Raw genomic sequence first — 20,830 nt, forward strand, 5'->3', positions numbered from 1 at the left:
CCTGGGGATTTGGCCGCGGGTTTTTTCGGGCGTCATACGAGAGGAATTGTTCAGGCGAAAGGCGGTGCAGGCAAGACCCTTTGAAGCTGCGTCGCACGCTGGTGGAGTCGTCACGGCGCACGCAGGTATTTTCATGGAATCATGGCCAGTCGACACTGCGCGCTGGCGAATTGACACCCTCGGGATTCAGCCCTTCGGCATGTGCCTCCAGCCCAGTTGAGTTGGTCCGGTGTCCGGTGGGATGATACCATCGTCTGTTGTTTGCGTTCAGCCGGAGTGATGGAAGCGGATGTTGAGAGGACGCCGATGACGATGATCTCTTTGGTGAGGTGTAAGCTGAAGGAAGGGAGGAACGGTGTTTGTTGACTGGAAGTAGAAAATGACCCAGGTACAGTGCGGGGACTGTGCTGTCACACTTAACAGTGGTGTTCAACTATGGGTGCACAGTGCAACTATCGAGAACCTCACTTCAACACTGGGTGCAGGTACCTCGGCCTCTTCCGCCCTGTGGCCGCCGGCATACCCCCTCCTCGACTCAGTGACATGTCAGGCCTTCGATCAGTCACCGTTACAGAACACTGTCGGATGGAGCACAAGGTTCGGAGAATATTCTATTCATTTGCACATCGATCAACGAGTGTCTGAGGCCTGTCTTGGTTGCCGCCAACTCCTTCCCCCAAACATCCCAGTCAGCTCACAACTCTCTGGCTGCCCCGTCGCCAGAAGAGTTCACGTTTCCCCCTACTAAGGAGGCCCATATGCTGATGTCACACACAAAAGTCTTGGTTTCCAAAATATGCAACAGAAGAAACGGATATCTCTTAATGCCAGCCATGTACAGAGAAGTGAAGAGAGAAGAGAAGAATGGAAATATATGAAGAAAACAGTTATGCCGCCGTCCCAAAAAAACATTGAAAATGCTTTACCGGGGTATCAAACCCCCGCTGCTCCATCTCGAGGATGGATATGCAAATGCGATTGATTCCCTTACTTGCGCCTCTGGGCGCCAGCCGCGGTGAGCTTCTGCGTGATGAAGTCTGCCATCTCGTTGGCGCGGGCGCCGTAGGCCAGATGGGGAGGCAGGATGTTGAGCGTGCCAACGCAGACGGCGTCGCCTGGGTTGCAGATGATCTTGGTCTTGGCCGGGTCGAAGTTGGCAATGACGCCGCCCTCCTGCTGCTTCTGCGTGTCGCCGAACATGAAGGCCGCCACGATCTGGTCCTTCTGCGCCTGCGGCAGGTTCTCGACCGCGCGGTGCGTCACCGCCGCGCCCTGGCTGTAGCCGCCGACGACCAGCATCGAGTTCGGGCAGTCCGTCGCCGCCTTGTTGATGAGCCGCTTCATCTCCGAGATGCCCTTGGGGTCGCCGCCTCCGGGCAGGAAGTTGGTCGACAGCCCCGCGGCGTAGTCGACGCCCTCGACCGCCATGCTCGAGAACTGCGACTTGACCGCGTTGGCCGTCGGCGGGCCGCAGATGGTGCCCATGTTGCCGACCTCGGTCGAGCCGCGGGCGAAGATCATGATGACGTCCTTGCAGCCGCCCTGCGTAAACTCCTTGGCGGTGCTGCCGACGCGGCCGCGCTGGCGGGCCTCGAGGTCGCGGGCCTCGAGCTCTTCATTGTACGAAGGCTGTTGGAGGCCGGGGAAGGCAGCCGCGGCGGTCGCGAAAGCGAGAACGTTGCTGAGCTTCATGATGGAGGAAGTAAAAAGGAAGGTTTTGGATTTGACGAGAGGAGCTTTGTGGGCAGAAAAGAAAACGCTCGCAGAGCAGACTTGAGATACAGCGTCGCAAAGAGTGAATGACTGCCTCCTGGGCGTGGATGAATTGGAACGAGCTGACCGTTGACGGGTTTGTGGTAGAGTTGGACTAATGCAGGTGCTGATAAGATGAGTTTGAGTCAAAAGGGTCTTGCAGCCATCTTATAGAAAGTTCTTCTGCACGTCAAACCACGCCGCCGAGCCTTTTGGTGTTGAGATGACGATATGGTGTGGTGTGAGTATTGTCAACCTCGGGGAGACGTTTCCACACACAACCGTCGTCCAATTTCGTCCCAAAAGGCATCGACCCCGTTCCCCGTCCAGAATTCTGGCCAGTCGCATCTCTCGAAGCGCCACAGGCAACAAGAGACATCCCGCAAAGAGGCGTCCCTTGGCATGTAAGACACATCTGGGGTTCGACAGAGATCTCCTGAGGCGCAGGCTGAAGGTGGACTGGTGGCAGGTTCCGAATCGCAAGTCTGTCCGTTTTGGGAAACATCTGTTCTCTTACGGGTGGGAAGCACGGTCGCAGGTTCCTGGGATGCGGCGGCCAAGCCATCGGGATCGGGGAGCAGCGCAGAGACTCATGTCGTTCAGCCGTTCTCGCTTTACCCAGCCGGCTGGTTTCCCCTGACGTCTACAGCCGCAGCCGGCATGTAGCCTGATGCACATCGTTTATCAGAGATCCAGGGCCAGGCACGAGAGCAACAGGAGGATCTTGTCAATAAACCGAGGCATATTGGGGTCATTTCTCTTCGGTAGCCTAAATCCGATAAGGTAGCCCCATCGAGTCTTGTCGATTTGGGGGTCGGGGCCGTCGTTTCGAAGTGATTGTTTGCAGAACGACCCATGATCTGCAAGGCTAAGACCAAGGCAACCGTCTCGAAGTCTATCGTTCTGGCCTCATGCACCCGATGGCCTCGTACCCAGCCGAGAGGCCCATCTCAGTTAGGCCATGAGGCAGTATGTGATTGAGATTTGATATCACTTATCATACTCTCCCAGCAGCCACAATTGAACAGTCACCGGCCGGTGATGGTGTTTGCTTCTTCAAGTTGAAGGGCTTCAAGCCGAGGTTCGGCAATAGAGGACGGCAGTCGTGCCAGAAACAAAACACGTAGCGAATGACTCTTGTCTTCAGCTCATCTAGCTGTCAACCACGGCACCGAAACCGTGACTTTGCCGCTTGGCAATCCGGACTCGACATGGAGGGCTGGCATCACCCACGAGGCTTCCCTGATGGACGAACGGCGCTTGTCGATAAAAGTGCAGCTTGCGAATTTGACAACGCCCGTGGTGGGTCGTCATAGTTGGGTTGAACACGATACGTTCTAGAAGTTCCAACCTGAAACTTGGGATGACCAGATCGAAACGGGAAAACGCTCACAGAGGAGACTCCTGAACAGGGATCGCACCAGACGTGAGGGCCACTCAGAGAGCAAGACAATCCGATCGCCACGCCTCATCCTGACAACCAAGACAGTGAATTACCATCCTGGGTTTGACGTGAGGTGTGGTGGGCATGAAGGAGCGGACTTCGGAGGTTGAGGGAAGTTCAGCTTCACACCCTTTCAGGACAAGTAGGCGAAAGGCTCTTGCCGCGCTGACACTTGTCAGAGGACCGAGCGCGGGCCCAGCCTCATGGGCCGGAGCGCCGGAAGCGCAGAGTTCAGGTTCCCGCGGGTGTGGAAAAAAGTAAGTTGACGAGAGACTGGCGTTTATTGCAGGTCCGCCGACCGGACGGTGGCTCAACACCAAAAGCAACAAGACGTCGATGAAAGAAAACGGCTCCGGTCGAGGGAAAATAAAAGCGGGAAGACGGGCCCAGAGCCGCGGTCTGAGCAAACCGAAAAAGAAAGATTTGCGAGAGGATCGGGGCGGTACAGTCCCCCTGTGCTGATCCGACGGGCTAGTCAAGCGTTTGGGGGCAGACTTGGCCGCACTTGGCGATGGGAGCAGATTTTCTCCTTGAGGGCATCGACTTTGATGCAAGAATGAGTCGAGGACGGTGATGCAAGTTGATGAGCCGAGGTCGAGGGCAGTATTTGAGAAGTCGAGCCCCCTTGTCAAGCTGAGACACTGGAATGATGGAAGAGGGAGCCGTGCGCCGGGACGGAAGAACTGTTGGACACCCCGACTCCGGCGCACCGGATCCGACGTGCGGCCGATGCGGGGCAGCGGAGGAGACGAGAATCCGGACGTTGAATTACATAAGCGGGGATCCAATCTCATCACGTGATGCCAGCTCAACCTCTCGGCGAATGATTTCCCCGAAAAGACTGTGCGGTGGTCCGGGCGTTCCCGTCCACTCAGGTGACGTCGTGAGGTCACAGCGGCTCCTGCAGGTTGTGGGACCCTGGAATTCGGCAAAACTCTGGCTTCCGGCGCAGCTGCAGCACACACTCAGCAGGTGGTGCACTGCAGTTCTAGCAATCCCCCACGAATTGTGGGGTCTAGAATCGCTGAGGACCGCTGCAGCCTTCTCCGCCGTCACACGGTCAACCCGCTACATTGCTGATCCCATCCCGTGATACTCCAATCCGATATCTCAACAACCAACATACTCACCTGCTGCCAACACTCTCCACCCCCTTCGCCGTCTGCAGCACCGTCCCTCCGACACCCTCATCACTCGTATCCATATCGAAGATCACTCACACATCTTCCCTGCGCATACCCTGGCCCTGGAGACTGCGCATCTGCATGTCAGCAGCAGTCCCGCCTCCGCCCTTTGCTGAGCTCGAGCCTCGCCCCCCACAATCCGCCGCCGACTTCAACAGCAACCTCAGCCTCGATCGCCCGCCCTAGCTCAAGCTCCAAATCCGAATTCTCACTCGATCCGAATATCTGTGGTGTATGTCTCCTACGGATCCCACAGATAACTCCTCCGGCCTGTCTGGCGCCACGCAAAATGACAAGACCGTTCCGGTGACGATCGCCGAGCCCGCGGGGTCCAAGGCTGAAACAGACCTTGCCAGTCTCCAGAACCACAACGAAGATGGCAAAGCTACAATGTCCGCGAAAGCAGCCGGCAAGCAGCAGGCCACCGACGACCTGATCGACTTTGGCGACGATTCTTCAACTCCCGCGCCAGCAGCTCCTGTAGTCACCGATGCCGAGAACAAGACGGAAGGATCTGCTCAGACCGCCTCCGCACCAGCCCCTGGAGGAACCGCGGAGACCATGACTTCCTCCATCGCTACCCTGAAGCCTACGAGTCCTCTGCCAGCGGAGACCTCCACGCAGTTCCTCACGATAGAAGCGACCTCGGCACCCTACGTCGACCCTACACCCCCCACTCCGCGAACTTCCCAACCGCCTTCCCGAACCCCTTCGAACGCAGGTCAGCGCCGGATATCCTCCGAATCCTCCCCAACAAGGTCCGACGCGGGCTACGACGAGCGTCGATACGCGAGCGAAGATGAGCAAGAGGGTTCGCGCTCAGAGATTCAAAGCATCATGGAGCAGTTCACTGGCGACGGCGGAGGGCCTGGAGAGGAGGAAGTCATGAGCCCAAGACTGGAGATTGCGTCGCCGATGCTGGGAACTACTCTGGGCAGCCCCGGAATTCAGCACCCTCCTCGCAAGTCTAGTCTCGAGCCTCTGGTGGCGCCGTCGCTTTCTCATCAGGTGCAGGAGCTGCAGGGCCTTAGGATACACACTGCTTCTCCCTCGAGCATCCTCTCCCGCGAAAGGCCAACTGACGATCAAGGGCCGCCGGTGCCCCCTAAGGATGGGCCGCCCGCAACCCCGGCGCGTTCGCACGATGACCGCCAGATGAGTGTCGATTCTCAAATGTCTCCAGGACTACACCGACCGCCGCCGCCCGAGCCCGAGCCCGAGCCAGCACTACCATTCGATTTCCACCGTTTCTTAGAACAACTACGAAACAAAAAGGCAGACCCAGTCGCCAGATATCTCAAGTCGTTCTTGTCCGAGTTTGGAAAGCGACAGTGGATGGTGCACGAGCAGGTCAAGATCATTAGTGATTTCTTGGCATTCATCGCCAACAAGATGGCCCAGTGTGAGGTGTGGCGGGACGTCTCTGACGCCGAGTTTGATAATGCGCGCGAGGGTATGGAGAAGCTCGTCATGAACAGACTCTACACTCAGACCTTCTCTCCTGCGATTCCTCCACCCCAACCTATCCCCGGCGCGAAGCCAAAGAGGAGAGGTGGCGAGCGACCCATGGGACCCGGACGGAGGGGGCAGCACCAAGAAGATATTGAGCGCGACGATGTTTTGACGCAAAAGATCCAGATCTACGCCTGGTTGAGAGAAGAGCATCTGGACATTCCCCCCGCTGGCGAGAGTGGTAGGCGGTTCCTGAAACTAGCCCAGCAAGGTTCGTGGCCTCGTTACTTCGAGCCAACTTTGGTCGCTGCTAACCGCTCATAGAACTTCTCAAAATCAAGTCTTACAGGGCCCCTCGAGACAAGATCATCTGCGTCTTGAACTGCTGCAAGGTCATATTTGGTGAGTCTCGCGCTGACAATTTACCGATTTCGATGTCTGACCAATCCAAGGCCTGCTGAAGCATTCCAAATCGGATTCTTCCGCAGACTCCTTCATGCCTCTTTTAATTTACGTTGTCCTTCAAGCCAATCCCGAGCATTTGGTCTCCAACGTACAGTACATTCTGCGTTTCAGGAACCAGGAGAAGCTCGGCGGCGAGGCAGGCTACTACCTGTCATCATTGGTAAGTTATCAATGATTATTCGACTCACACTTTGATTTTATGCTAACTCCACTCAGATGGGTGCCATCCAGTTCATTGAGAACATGGACCGGACAACGTTGACTATCACCGACGAAGAATTTGAGAAGAATGTCGAAGCAGCTGTCTCGGCCATCGCAGAGAAGCACCGCCTTGACTCTCCTCATCCCGTGCAAGAACCTGTATTCTCAGAAAAGTCTGGCTTTAGCTTTCCACCAAGCGAGGCTTCCACAACAAGGCCATCGTTAGACATTGCCGTCGGCGAATCGTCAGTTCCACGTCGCTCGACCTCATCGAACGAGGGCACCCCAGATACAGACCAGGCTCCGATAAGTGGCCTTCTCCGCTCAATACAGAAACCACTGAGCACAATCGGTCGCATGTTTTCCGACGAGCCCTCGCCTCCACCGGCGGGACCAAGCAACCCGCCCCGAGCCCCAGGTGGCCCCGAGCGCTTGTCCCCGAGACCTAGTATGGACGTTGAGGGACAACGGCCCAGCTCCCGGCACCAGCTGTCTGCAGAGGAGGCGGCCGCAAGACAGGCAAGTGCCGAGGCTGCAGAAGCTCAGCGCCTTCATCGGGCAGAGCACAACAACGTCGTCGAAACGCTTGCTGGCATGTTTCCCGACCTTGACAGGGACATTATTTCGGACGTGGTATACCAGAAGCAGGGCAGGGTTGGACTGGCTGTAGACGCCTGCTTGGCCCTCTCGACTTAGGCTATATATAGCTGAATGATCCAAGGCGCCCAGAGCGCTGTCCAAGAGCTACGACGTTCATTGGGAATTGTCTTCGTGAGTCTTGACGCCATTTCGTGACATCGTGGTCATAGTGTTCATTCTGCGGGGAAGATGCCTCGCGATGGTGCCCTCCGTCATGTCTAAGACGAAAGCTCACTGGCTGGAAGCTCTTCAATGATGTCAGGTTCGTCGGAGCTATGATCATCTCCAGGTACCAGCACTTCCGGCACGTATCCCGGTGAAACTTGACATCCCACGGTACTCCGGGTATCCTGCGCGAGAGTTGAACTCGCAGACCCACTTTGGAACTTTGTGAAAGAGTTGCGCTTGTTTAATGAGCATCCGGCCGGCTGGTTTTTGACTACTCTATCTCGACGAGCTTTGACTCCAACAGGACCCTTCTCAAGCACTCCTTCAGACGGGTTACCCTCCAAACTAATGGAACCTCTCACGAACCCCGCTGACGAGGCGATAATGCGCCGCCTCCTCGAGACCGTCTCGAAGCTGCGAGGCATGACACAAGGGCGGGACCAGAGCTACGACGAGTTCATCGCGGCGTACGACGCGCTGGAGGCTCGGCTCCCTGTGCGGCTGCCGGAGCTGTATCGTGTGTGTGACGTTTTGACGAGGTTGGTGCCGGAGCTGCAGTGGCAGATTGTGGCGGCGGGGATACCGGCGACGAGGGAGGACTTGGACGCTGCTGCGAGGAGGGCTTGGGATGTTGTTAAGGAGATGGGCTTCTTGAAGGGGTGAGTGTAATGGGGTTTATTTTGGACTGGCTGCGGTTGTGGTAGAGACTATGGTCTTCGCCACCTTGGAAGAATTCTAAAGTCTAACATATATGCGTGGAGCTTTGAGATATCGACATGTAGCAAGATGGCACAATTTTCGATGCGCAACTAAAGACTCGATATTTGTTTTGAGGTTTTTCGTATTTTATCCGATGAGCCATACAACTAGATTTGCCATAGTATTATATTGGGCCGAAATACTGCCAACCCGGAAGCATGGAATAGCAGTTCTGCATCGATGCCAACTCCTTCGGACCCAATTTATCTGCTCTGCGCACCTGACCTGACGCGTACATAATTGATTAAACTCCGTGGGTATCAAGCCTTGTCCTTCGCCTTCTTGTCACCCTCAATACACCATCCTAGATGCTCTTTGAACGATTTCAACTATTAAGCCCGGAATAGCGGATGACGCGCTCTTGCGGTCTTGAGACTGCCCGAACTCAACTGCACAGACCCAGCCAGTCCAGATTTGACACCACGCTCAACGCCCTCGCTCCATTCCTGCGGTAACGAGGGTCTTCGTTTCTTTATCACCGATGTTTTCGTGTTTCGTATTTTGTTCTCCATGAGCGACTTTCTGAACATGTAGTTGTCCCATTCCCGGAGCTCCTGCACCCTCATTCTCTGCCAAGCCTTGTCTATGCGAAATTCGGTCACCAGATCCTCTATGCGGAAGGCGAATTCCTCGTCGTCGGTGAATTCCTCGGTGTCGCTGCCGCTGTCGTTGTCGCCGTCGACTGCGAATTTGACCCTTTTTGCTTTCAAGGATTCTTGTTTCTCTGGATTGGCGCGCTTCAGAGATCTGTCCGGCAATTTTGTTTTTGGTTTGGACTCCTGAGAAGAAGAGTCCCTTGGTGGTGGCGACTGACTTTGTCGTCGAGGAGGTTCATGCTTAACGGCATCGGTGTCATATTCAAGCGCCTCGTTGAAGCGTACGGTTTTAGGAAGTTCCGCATGAAGCTCAATGTTTTTAGGCTTCTTCAGACAGCTCTTGAGGGGAGAGCACGTGCTGATCTGCTCGGTTTGAACGGGGCTGCTGGTGGGTGTGCTGAAGTGCCGTGTGCGCTGGATGGCCACGGGCTCATCTGGAAAGTGATCGAAGGCACCCATATCTTCGGGGTGGGCGAATATGAAATTTTCCAGGCTGTGTGAGAGAGCGGATGGGCGAGGATCAATGGTGTCCTCGGTGAAGCGAACCTGCTTCTTGCATGGATTGTAGTCGGAAGACCAGGTGGCCTTGATGCAGCTTTTATCTGGACGCATTCTGATTGCAGATGCAGAAATACCCATTAAAATAGGCTGGATATGTGTTGAATAATGCCGCGGTGGTAAGTAGTTGCGCCTGAGGAAGTTGACTGTTTTTCAGATGTCTGGGACGATGATGGTGGATAGACGACAATTATCATTGAAGATGACAATTCGGACAAAACTTTCCTTCTGGATGTGTTCCTGGGGCTTGGGATATATGGGTTTGTGTCTCCCATCGGAGAAATCAACAGTCACCATTGTGGAAACCCACGACGGTGCAGTGATTATACGGTGTTCAAATTTTGTGTGATGGAAGGCAGCAGAACTTTATTAAGCTATTGCACACCTGGAAATCCATGTAGTTTCCCTTGAGGGCTGGAGATATATGAGCTGCCTGGAGGTCATAAGGGTACGATCAACCACTAGATGGATGGAAAACGTTGCCACAACCCTAATGCGAAGAGCAAGAGATGTCCAAGTAAGGCCGGGCAGTAAGCCTCTAAGAACCGAGGAAGATAATCAACCAGCATTCTGATTGAAATACCGTAGTTTCAATAGATGGTCAAGTCAACAGATGCCGGCTGATAACACGTTGATCTGAGCCAAGGTACGCCCAGCCACGTGGGAACATAGAACCCTGCAAGCCAGGAAATGTGTATGGTCCACCTCCATGGCCTACGATATGACTCATCAAGAGAATGAACTGCAAATTTGGCCTCCCTTTTGCCCTCGACCATAAATCTGGACGTCTACACCACAAAAGCATCAAGACTTGACAGCATAGAATGCGCACAAACGTCCCTGAGCGCGTCTAGGTTCACAGAACGGCTGGCTGCCGGCTGCCGCAGGAAACAACCTCGATTTACTGACCGCTACATAGAACCATATCCTTCAAGTCCATCATCGCGGTTGATGAATCAATACTTCACCAGGTTGCCTACGTAAGTTGCAGAATGCCGTTGCTAAACAGTAGGCGAGCAGCAAGTATCAGCCTGTTCTACTCCGGCTAGTATGATATGTCTACCACCCAAAGGGGAGACTTTGGCTGCCGGTCTCGGAGCTTTGCTCAATATCTTCAAGGAAATTCTGATGATGGTCATCCGGTCCGAACTTCTTGGGGATGGTTGGTGTTCTTCATCAGCGACCATGACATCGGCCACTGCGCGATCTTTACCAACATTTTGATGGCAAGGCAAGGGGTGCACACCTGCAGCTGAGGACAGATTCATTCACACACCAACCTCTAAATCCTACCCACCATCTTATGGATAATGGTAAATGAATGTGCGGGGTGGCATGTAGACACGGGAATCGAGCTAAATGCAGGTAACATAGCGGCCCCTGCACATGGGCCGTTTCTGTCATGTAATCAACGTTGGCCGAGAACCGTGGTGGTCGAAAGCAGAGTCTTTGTTGTTTCTTCACTAATACTACCCTGTTCACCGATTGTTTGCTCCCAACGCGCCCGCAGTGAAGAGGTCGGAACAGGGTTGTCTTGGAGCAAACATGGCGTTACGGCCCTACGCCGCACGGCCAAGGGACAAGGATACGAGCTCGGCGCTACCAGATGACTCTGATTGTCCGAGACAGATCGTCGTGATGGTGCGATTCGGGAGAGTTTAATCTCATCGCATTGGTCGGACGCCCGTATTCTCTCGGGTGGAGTTGGTTGCGATCCAGTCGTTGCAGACCTAGCAATGCAAACTAGCATGTCTGACATTCTGCTCATCGCTTCGGTTGCAATGTGGACTCGTTTGTGTTATGGAATGTGATCTGCTCTAGGAGCGACCGTCTGCTACACTATGTCTTGGTCCCTGCGGGTCTTTAGAAGATCATCACGGTCAAGTTTGCGAAAGACATTTGATGAACAGAAAATGCATAACTTTTTTCTAACCAGGGGCGCCTATCTACCTCTTCTCAACGTCGACTTCCGTTTTAGTCGTAGCCGCCTCCTCGTCCCTCTTCGGCTCGGGTGAGTCGGCCTTGCCAACAATCTCTGAACTCCTGAAGAAAACACAAACAATGACAAGGGAGGTGATGCCCAGGGCAAAGTTCATCCAAGAAGCTGCCCTGAGACCGTCCAATGAAGGTTGATCCCATTCCATAACTGGCCCCACATCCTCCACAGACGTGCCCCTGGAGTTTGCCATGACGGCTGTCTGGACGGCAGTCGAAAGAGCCAGGCCAATGGACCGACCGACCTGGCCGACAGAGTTGACCAGCGCACCGCCCAGGGCCTGGTCTTCTTGAGGAAGTGACTTTGAGACGAACAGGGTGAGAGATGGCCAGGCTGTATCTGATCCAATGACGGCCAGAATCATGGCCGGCAGACCGTAGGCGAAATACGACGTGGTAGATGGGATGGGTATCGCAAACAGCAGGCAAGCAATGGAGACGGAGGCGCTGCCACAGACCAGTAGCAAGTAGGTGGGCACTCGAGAGATGAGAAGCGCTGCGGCCCATGCAACGAGAATTCCAGCCACACCCGTGGGAAGAAAGTAGAGCGTCGTAGTGATGATGGATTGACCTTGGTATTGCTGGTAAAAGTATGTCGCGTAGGTGAGGAAGTTGTTGAATGATGAGAAGAACAGAGCCATGATGGCCATGGCGGCGCAGAATCTGACGCTTTGGAAGATTGAGGTCTTCATCAGAGGAGGACGGTTGGTCTTGAACTCCAAGTGGCGTTGCCAGAACCAGAAAGAAGCGATGATGATGAGGGAGATGACGAGGAGGACTGAGATCCAGGGCGTGCGCCAGCCGACGACGTTACCCTCCGTCAATGCCAACATCAGCGCGAGAAGACCCACGGTGATGAGACCACCTCCGATCCAGTCGACGGACTTCTTCGTGCTCACGCCCTTCTTGTGTAGGGTGACCGTCTCGGCAGGAAAGACGAATATGCCAGCAATGGCAACGAGACCAGCCAGAAGCGCCAGGACACCAAACACCCACTTCCAGTTGGCGTACTCGGCGATAATGCCAGAGAGGATGTTGCCAAAAATGCTTCCAAGGGGTGCGCCAGCGCCGTAGGCTGCGAAGGCATACGTCTTGGCCTTGCCTGGCGGGAATGTGGTCCCCAGAATGCCGATTGCTGTGGGAACGTTTGCAGCGGCACCAAGACCTGACAGGCCGCGGACGAAGTCAAAGGCGATCTCGTTAGGAATGAATGCACAAGCAACAGTAGTAGCGGCAAGCCAGGCGGTGCCGAGGACGAAGATGAGACGCTTGCCGTAGATATCTGCGATACGGCCCCAGAGAAGAAGGAAGCAGCCGAAGGTGAGAGAGTAGGCGGAGACGATCCATTGAACGCGAGACTCGGGGATGTTGAGGTCTCGGCCTATGGTCGGGAGGATGATGACCACAGCTTGAATAGAGAGCGTCTTACATAAGGTGTTAGAAGGTTTGTTCCCTTGGGGGTCGGCGGCATGAAGGCTCGACTCACGTTCAAGAAGCATGCGCCGGTTGCGGTGGCCGTGAGGGCGATGGCCTGGAACTTGGACAGAGGAGCCTGCTTGGGTTCGCTGATAGTGCTGCTAGTGTCGTCGTCTGACTGTGTGCCGTCTGACGAGGCAGCCGCATTTGATGTTGATTCGTACTTCTCTTCCGAGAACATGCCCTCGCTGGCATGGTGAGTCGTGATAATCTCGATATCCTTCTCCTCGACAGGAGGGAGGGAGGATGACGAGTTGTTATTCTGGAAGCCGCTCATGATGGGAAGTCACCTGATATAAGAAGGAAAGATGTGACTTGGCCGGCGTTCTCCAATGTGGGAGTGAGGTGAAATTTTGCTCTGGCTACTGATCTGGTGAATGTGCCACAGGATCCAGGTGAGCGGCCCCGGGCTTTTGTATTCTTCGAAGTGGACGAATACCCTGGCCATGTTTGCTCCCCTTCCTACTCGAAGTAGAAGTCACCCGAGCACAACATCCAACCCTAGTTTCCCATAGCAGTGGAGAGCGCAAAAGGATCATGTAGGTCAGCTTGGCCCTGTTGGTCGGATGCCTTTGGGAGTTACGTCGGCTAGGCCCATCCCGGTCTAGGACGCCAGGGCCGTGTGGGATGGGGTTCAAGAATTACACAAGACATGCGGAAGTGCAGCCGGTGGCAGGAGCCCTGTAGTTTGCTCGCCTTGGCTTCGGTGGGTGAAGAAGCACGGCGTGTTTGCCATTGGTCTGTGGCTTCGCTGAGTCGAAGCCATGTCTCCCGGGAGGGGGGATCCGGGATATGTCCCGCCGCCGCGGGCGGACGGGCGAGACCACCCTTGGCAGCCCCATGCACAATGATCATCCGATGGAATTGGATCTTATTTGTCTCCTCGGAAAGATGAAGCTGAGAAATGCCCGGTTGGAGGTCTACCTCCGTTAATTTAGGGGATCGCCGTAAGTCGGGACGTTACGTCAAAGATGACTGCTGACGCAGACGATGTGGCGCTTTTCGATTGGGACTGTAGTAATAAGGTGCGCCGGAGCAATTAGCAAAGCCCCCAACTCTGATCTAACGACTGCGGTCGCATCAACTGCTGACGAAATCAGTCTCGAGTGAACAATGTGTGCGTTTGGGTCCCTTTGTGATTTGCAAAATTTTCTCGAAAGAAAAAAGAATAATAATAAAGACGCCGCATTGTCTAAGATCCTCCCACCTGGTAGACGTCGGTAGATCAAATGTAGGGGGTCGATCCGAGTAAACAAAATCTTTTGGGAATCAGCCCGCCCAGTCGCACGCTAACGTGAGACATTGGGTTCCCGGTTCAAGAGGTGACTCGAAGAAAGTGAGAACTCGTGTTATTGAAGAAGGGAGGGAGAGAGCCGGAGGGGGGAAATCTAATGCAGCGAGGCGTCATTGGGCGCTCTGCCGAGTGTTTCCCCTCCCTTGTTGAGAAAAGAACGGTGCCGATACGTAGCGGGTTGCGGGTTTACATAATGGTTACATTCCCAGATAACCGGCCGGCCGACAGGAGACGGGCCCCCCGGCGCCGGAGAGTTTCTCCCATCACTGCAGAAAAAAGCAATTATAAGGAGATCCGAGGGCCCCAACAAGCAACTAGAACTGCGAGCTCAGACACCATGATGCAAGGTCTCGCGTACGATGAGGCGGTCGCGACGAACCCATTGGAAGAGCTGAGCGCTTACTCGATTCAATTTGATTTCGTCAAGGGCCCCCTTCCTCTAGCTTTGCTTTTCCCCAGATCTACACCCCTTGTCTTGTGAAAGAGCCCAAGATCCGGTTGGGTCCCCGGGGCGCGTGAATAGGTGCATTAGGTTGGGCCGGTCGGGGTCGATCGATGCATATGAGTTTCCATCAGAACAGTGATGTGTAACCGCCTGTCGTGCTGGGTGTGAAGACATCATCCGATTGTCACATTCGAAAAGAAACAACAAAGCTGACCATCTTACCTCACTGGCCTAAACGTGTGCAGATGACCGGTCAGTTTGCAGCATCTAGAGTTCGCTATGGTCGCGCTGCTGTGACGCGGCAGTTGTTTTTGTCAATTCTTTTGTGAGGGCATTCCGGTCGTGATGCCCTCAATTCCTTGGCCAGGCGATGTGATTCACCGAGCTTTCTTTTTTTGGGGCCCATGCCCCGCATGTTCTTGTGGAACCCCGACGATCTTGCCATCCCTGAACCACAGACGAGGAATTCTCGCTTCGGGCTGCTCGAGAAGGTTCCCATTCCGTGGCGCTGGTTCCCCGGGTGAGACAGGGTGACCAATTCTCCTGTGATGGTTGACGTGAGGAAACTTCCCGGCGCAAGGGAGGATGCAAAGGAGCCCAACCAGGGCTGATCTTGCGATACGAGGAACAAAACAAAACTAGAAAATGCAATAGTCTGTCGTGGAAGCGGATCATCGAGGCTGATTTGGAAGTTGATACACCTGAAGGGAGTGAACATTTAAGTGGGCATCTTACTCAGCTGCCGCGAATCTGCCTTCTGGCCTCTGTTGTGCCATCATGAGACCTCTCGGCACGGAGGATCGATGTCGACACAAGACTTGGGGTCCATACTGCCTCGATCTCGCTCCGACTCTGGTGCACGAGATGGTTCAGGACGGGCCTCTAAATCGCAAGATGAGATTGTCTCGGCGGGCCAGAGAGAATTCGGCCGAGAGTGGACAGAATAAACGACGTTCCATGTCGTCGAGGGACGGTTGGAAAAGCCGATTGGGAATTTGAACTTGGCGACGTCCTCAAACGCGTGGCAAAGAGTCAAGTCTTCGGGCGGCTGCAGCCGTTTTCCCGACGTAAGCAGCCACCCGACTGCAGGCTAAACAGGCTGGAAGAAATGTGCAACGGACGTGAGGTGATTGGGTGGCTCTTCGCTCTGCGTTATGTCTCGAATCCTCGCAACGAGATTTGTCCCACCTGACACCGAGATTGTAACGTGGTGACAAAACCGCTGGGCGCAGACGCGAGACACAAGGCACCTGACACAACGTTGGACTCGAACACGGCGTTCAGGCAGAATCTGCCACAATGACCTTGAGGGTTCCAATTGTTCCATGTGCTTCGGAAGAACATGGTTTGAGGTTCAGATGTGGACGTAGCAGAATCGTGGTCGGCATGAGGCTCTGCAGTCTCTGACGGGAATTTCGTCTGGTGTGTCGGTGGTGAGAGCTCTCACGAAGTCAACTTCGTCAAATAGGTAGTGCGCCACCATAATCTAGGCATAATGCTTGCGTTCTGACCCATCTCCTGCTTAAGATGACAATAATAGGGGCTGATATTGATGAACTGATAGTCACTTCCATCGAAATTTGGATGTTGTCTATGTCTTTTCACTGCGTTGCTGCTATCAAAACTTTGTTGGAATAAGTCAAAGCTGTTTGTTTGGATTCAAAACCAATCACACTTGAAAGGACCACACCGGAATGTGTTGTAAACACAATGGCTGTCTGGATTTTCTATTCTCGTGGCTTCCTGTCAGGCAGCTTTGTTGGAAGTATATTGAACGCAACATCGCACGACGCGGTAATAATGAAGCCACACACAGAAAGAGCACAATTATGCCCACATCAATCCTTTTCGTGGCATGTTACTTAAATATTCCCCTTGTAAGGACGATCGCTTGTTGAGAATTGTGTTTGGGCTTGACAAGGCGCAAAAGGCTGCAATGCGTATGAATCATCTTTGTTTTTCGACGACATGAAGTTAGAAGCTGCTTGGAATCTCGGAATAGCATATCGACCCCACGAAAAGCCTGCTCAAAGCTTTTGTTCCTTGCTCGAACAGCCCAGATGTTTCTCCTGGCCTTTCACGCCGACTCCTCGCTGACTGAGGGCTAACAAAGGCCTTCAGAAAATCGAATCAAACACCCCAATTTCAGGAAACAATTTGGAGGCTCTGACTATGATTCTGCCTATGATGCACTGAAACTTTTCCTTGACCAGACCGATTGCTTCACCCATGTCGTTGATTCCAATGCCTGACTTGAAAACCCAATGTGATTCATTTCATAAACTTTCAAACTCGTCACATCACTGCCTACACGTGTATAGAAACCGCTCCAACTCTCTAGTCAGTCTGAAGTTTCTTGTGAAAGACCGCACCTCCTTCACTACCCTTAACCAACACCCGGCTCCAAGTTTTGGGACACTCAAATCCTATCACCAAGCGACTCTCGAACTCCTATTTTGTTTGGATGCAAGTCGATCTTGGAGAATCACCGCGGGAGCATCATCGAAAGTCTGCTACCTTCCTGATTTATGAAACGCACATCGACACCATTTCCTAAACCATCTAGCAGCTTCGTCCCATCATGCCGATGGCCTGTGCCGCGGCGTCGATAATCAGTATGTTTCCACTCGACAGAGCTCTTGAACCTTCGTGAAATTCTCTCTCCGCTGCTACATTTGGCTGGAGGTTTCAATGCGATTCCACTCAATAGAGCCTGCTGGTTCAAACAACTCACCACAAGTCCTCCAGAGAGCATCTTACTTGAGAACAGACTAATCTCGGTATCGCCCAGGTGATTCTGCTACGAATTTCGATGCCAAGGGTAGTCATAGGCTTCAGAACCCCGCTCTCATGGAATCACCATTGTACAGGCATTGGAGTGAAGGAAGCGAGCTCTTTGAGTTTCTCTTTACCGGGCCCTGCTATTCGCAAGAATACGCTGCACCAAGTTTACTTCCTGCTTCTTGCGTTGTGTCTACCTACAAATGCGGAAGCTCTGCGATGATACCAAGTACCTCGATTCTCTTTACGGTATACTATGTAACGTCTCCCCTTGGCCATCTATGAGAAAAGCGTACTTAGCCTAACTTCACTTAGGCAACGCATCCTTCGATTTCGTGGCCTGGCCGACACACACGAAGGTTGAATAGTATTTTCGCGTACGTATGTAGTCACCATGCGTTGGACAGATCCTTGCGGCGAGTGGTCCGTTATGGTAGCAGTTCATGAGCAGCAATATCGCCTAAACTCAAGCACTTCAACTGCTACCTTCCAGGTTCAGCGAACCTCATCGATTGGGTCAAACCTTCACCTAGAGCCTCTCTATCATGCGAGCCTGCCTTCCTGGTACGTACTTTCATTATCTTTCCTCCCACCTTACCTCACTTATCCCCTCACTTCACTTTACCTCGCTTCACTTCAGCCTACCTACTTCACTTCACTTCAGCCTACCCACTTTATTTCACTTCAGCCTGCCTACTTCAGTTCACTTCACTCCAGCCTGCCTACTTCAGTTCACTTCACTCCAGCCTACCTACCTTACCTCAACAACTTTAACCTCACCGCGATCTTGCGCTCCCTTTCTCCACCGGTGCCTGCTTTGCGTCTTCTCCCCTCGAAGTGCCCCAGGCCCCCTCACAACCTACTCGCCAACCTTTCATAGGAGACGAAACAAAGACTGGTAAGGACCTCCTTCAGGCCATCATCTCATTATACCGCTGCCTGTCGTCTCCTTGTCGCCCTTCACCTCACCTTTTTCGGTTCTTCATCGCGTCCGAGGTGCTTCTAGTCGCGTCTCGTTGCTATTTTGGCACCCAAGACTGTTCTCGACGACGCGTCGGAACCTTCACCTCACCTCCACCAGGTCCAGGCCACGCCCATCTCAAATCGCGACTGCCTTCTCCCACCTCCCAGACCATTCAGGCCACCTACACACCACGGCTCTTCTCCCCCGACAGCTGGGGATAAAAGATCGTCTCATCTCTCCTCCCAACCACAACTTCCATCTTCCTCATCCACCCTCACCTCCACCCACTTTCATCTTCCATCTTCTTTCACAATCTCACTCAATCCAAAAGCTTTCAACCACAGCACAACCCTTCCGTCCAACAAAACAAAGGGTAACAGACATCATCACAGAAAGCTATTTTCGTTCACTTCTGCACGCGATCGTTCTTGTCCCAGTTCAACGCAGCAGATCATCGCTACTACCTCCGCGTCCAACATTCCACAACAAGTGAGTTTCTACTGACTGAGTCTGTGAGGGGTGTGAAACTGACTCATTGAATCGCGCAGCCACTTCGCAGCCCTACCTCAAGACCACCCGTCGACGATTTCAAGATGGCGCCTAACAACACCCGAGACAACTTCAACAGCCAGCGCATCATCAACCAAGACGACAGCCCCAGCGCCCTGGCAGAGCGTCCTCCGACTGCCAACCGGCTTGAGCGAACCAATGGCCTTTTCCGCCCTTACACCCCGTCGAGCCTCGCAGCCCTCAACCAGGACGATTCTCCAACTCCTGCCTTACATCATGGCTCCCGTGTACAGTCTCTCCGCAACCAGTCGGATTTTCCCGCGCCATGGCCAGTACCCACACCTCCCTCCATCGGCGACAACTCTTCTCCTTGGGTCCGTTTGGATCCGGTCCCTCCCTTGACCTACAACGGCAACTCTAGATCGTCCACATCTGCCCCCAGTTCGAATTCCCTCTTTGGAACCTCTGGAACATCCACCTCCAGATTCATCGAGAATGGGGTAATCCTCACTCCCTCATCATCCGGCAACTTGACTCCGACCTCGGGCCCTCAATACCCAACTCGTCCCCCCCGTCCAGCAGGGTCGACTTCGAATCCCATCAATGCGTCTTCCGACCGCGACGCTATCATGGAGGTCAACCCAAGCTTTGGCTTGAGTCGATTGTCCATCGGCTCGGGTCCTACCTCGGGCCCTAGATCTCAGACTGGTGCTGTGAAGTCAGCTGAGGAAGTCACCTTTGATTCTTCCGATTCGGATTCAGACTACGACTCCGAGTCCGACTCTGGTCGCGAGCCCGTTATAATGGGCAATTCGAGCTCGGTCCGCGCCAATGCTTCGGCTCCCACCACCGTCGTGAGCAATCCGCTTCGGTACCTCGTGAGTCCCCTCGTACCAGAACGTTCTGAAATGTTGATGCTAACTTGACCGCGCAAGAATGCGATTCCGCCTATCAGAGACCCTTTGTCGGCGCTTCCTTCAGGGCCTAGGGGAGTTCCCTGGCAAAACTTTAGTGGGCTCCCGCATCCATTGGGCCTTGTCACTGTCAGACACCGCAGACGTCCATCTTTCCACTCCTCAGACGAGGAAGCAATGCCCATGCCCAACCGTCGCATTGCAGGCTCATGGGAGACTCGCCTGGCACGTTCACAAGCTAGATATCAGGCGGCCACGGGCAACTCGCAGTGCTCTGGATACGCGCAACGCCCCCGTCAGTATGGCCCTCCCAGCAACACTACCTCTTCCCAGCCAACCGAAGGTCGACAGCCGCAGGGTTTCCGTCCTACTTGGGCTGCTATGCGTGCCAAGCAGGGCCAGGCCAAGGGAAACGACAAGGATAGGGCCGCGCTCAAGGCCATGTACGGCATCTCGCCCAACTACGCCGGTGACCCGACCATCGAACGCAACCGTTCCGCCGACATCCCCGATAGCGAGAACTGCGCACTTTGGATCACCTTCCTTCCGCCCGACGTCACTCACCGTGAGATCCTCGCCGAGATCCGCAACATGGGCCGCATTTGGAGCGTGGTCATCAGCGGCCCCGAGCCCGCGAAGAACCACCACACCGCGGCTGCCAAGGTGGTTTTCTTCGAGCTCGGTGCCGCGCAGAAGTTCTACGCCATGAGCTGCAACCCTGCGCGCCGCTTCAAGGTCCGTGGGTACGTCACCAAGGTCGAGCTCAACCGCATCAAGACCGCGCAAGACAACCGCCGCAACAACTCTCGCGTGCTCCGCATCAAGGGCCGCCCCGACGTGGTCAACAAGGACGCTCTCACTGCGTACTTCAAGCAGAAGATTACCTTTGAGGTTGACGAGGTCATCACCATCGTCATGAACGAGGACATGGGCGACGTGGAGTACCGCTTTGGCAGCTTCGGCAACCAGGCGGAGTTGGCGTACTTGGCTCTGCAGCGCGAGTACGATGTTGGCGGTATTCATTCCCCGTACTGGGAGGTTCAGTACGGCCACGACCCCTGCGCGCCGCAGCCTAGCGCGTACAACTGAGTGCCGTCTTTTCGGCTACAGCGGACAGATGTTTTGGTGGTAGATGGAGTTTGGTAGGATACGGGATTGCTTCTTATAAAGTTGATTGTTGGCGTTTGCATTGATACCCAGTTTACGGCTTTGTACTGTTGCTTTGAGTTGCTT

The 20,830-nt window shown here is 54.2% G+C and overlaps 6 protein-coding genes across 6 annotated transcripts; 3 read left to right on the forward strand and 3 right to left on the reverse strand.

Annotated features, from left to right (window-relative positions):
• Positions 1-987: 987 nt before the first annotated feature.
• CGCS363_v010178 (putative cutinase 1) lies at positions 988-1,692 on the reverse strand (the record flags this gene model as incomplete). Its single annotated transcript, XM_036642027.1, has 1 exon — positions 988-1,692. The coding sequence occupies one exon, from the start codon at positions 1,690-1,692 to the stop codon at positions 988-990; it is 705 nt and encodes a 234-aa protein (XP_036493631.1).
• A 2,922-nt stretch (positions 1,693-4,614) lies between these two features.
• Positions 4,615-7,194, forward strand: vps901 (Vacuolar protein sorting-associated protein 9a; the record flags this gene model as incomplete). Its single annotated transcript, XM_036642028.1, has 4 exons — positions 4,615-6,103; positions 6,157-6,234; positions 6,285-6,457; positions 6,514-7,194. The coding sequence occupies 4 exons, from the start codon at positions 4,615-4,617 to the stop codon at positions 7,192-7,194; spliced, it is 2,421 nt and encodes an 806-aa protein (XP_036493630.1).
• Positions 7,195-7,653: 459 nt separating this feature from the next.
• Positions 7,654-7,968, forward strand: CGCS363_v010180 (uncharacterized protein; the record flags this gene model as incomplete). Its single annotated transcript, XM_036642029.1, has 1 exon — positions 7,654-7,968. One exon carries the CDS (start codon positions 7,654-7,656, stop codon positions 7,966-7,968), a length of 315 nt encoding a protein of 104 aa, XP_036492777.1.
• Positions 7,969-8,396: 428 nt separating this feature from the next.
• On the reverse strand, positions 8,397-9,272 carry CGCS363_v010181 (uncharacterized protein; the record flags this gene model as incomplete). The annotated part of the gene is made up of 1 exon (XM_036642030.1): positions 8,397-9,272. The coding sequence occupies one exon, from the start codon at positions 9,270-9,272 to the stop codon at positions 8,397-8,399; it is 876 nt and encodes a 291-aa protein (XP_036492778.1).
• Positions 9,273-11,164: 1,892 nt separating this feature from the next.
• On the reverse strand, positions 11,165-12,966 carry CGCS363_v010182 (Drug resistance protein; the record flags this gene model as incomplete). The annotated part of the gene is made up of 2 exons (XM_036642031.1): positions 11,165-12,637; positions 12,700-12,966. The coding sequence occupies 2 exons, from the start codon at positions 12,964-12,966 to the stop codon at positions 11,165-11,167; spliced, it is 1,740 nt and encodes a 579-aa protein (XP_036492776.1).
• Positions 12,967-18,766: 5,800 nt separating this feature from the next.
• Positions 18,767-20,686, forward strand: CGCS363_v010183 (uncharacterized protein; the record flags this gene model as incomplete). The annotated part of the gene is made up of 2 exons (XM_036642032.1): positions 18,767-19,561; positions 19,619-20,686. The coding sequence occupies 2 exons, from the start codon at positions 18,767-18,769 to the stop codon at positions 20,684-20,686; spliced, it is 1,863 nt and encodes a 620-aa protein (XP_036493575.1).
• Between the last annotated feature and the right edge of the window lie 144 nt (positions 20,687-20,830).

Source organism: Colletotrichum siamense, assembly GCF_013390195.1.
Source record: "Colletotrichum siamense strain Cg363 chromosome Unknown KSG_Cg363_contig06, whole genome shotgun sequence".
NCBI lineage: Eukaryota > Fungi > Ascomycota > Sordariomycetes > Glomerellales > Glomerellaceae > Colletotrichum > Colletotrichum siamense.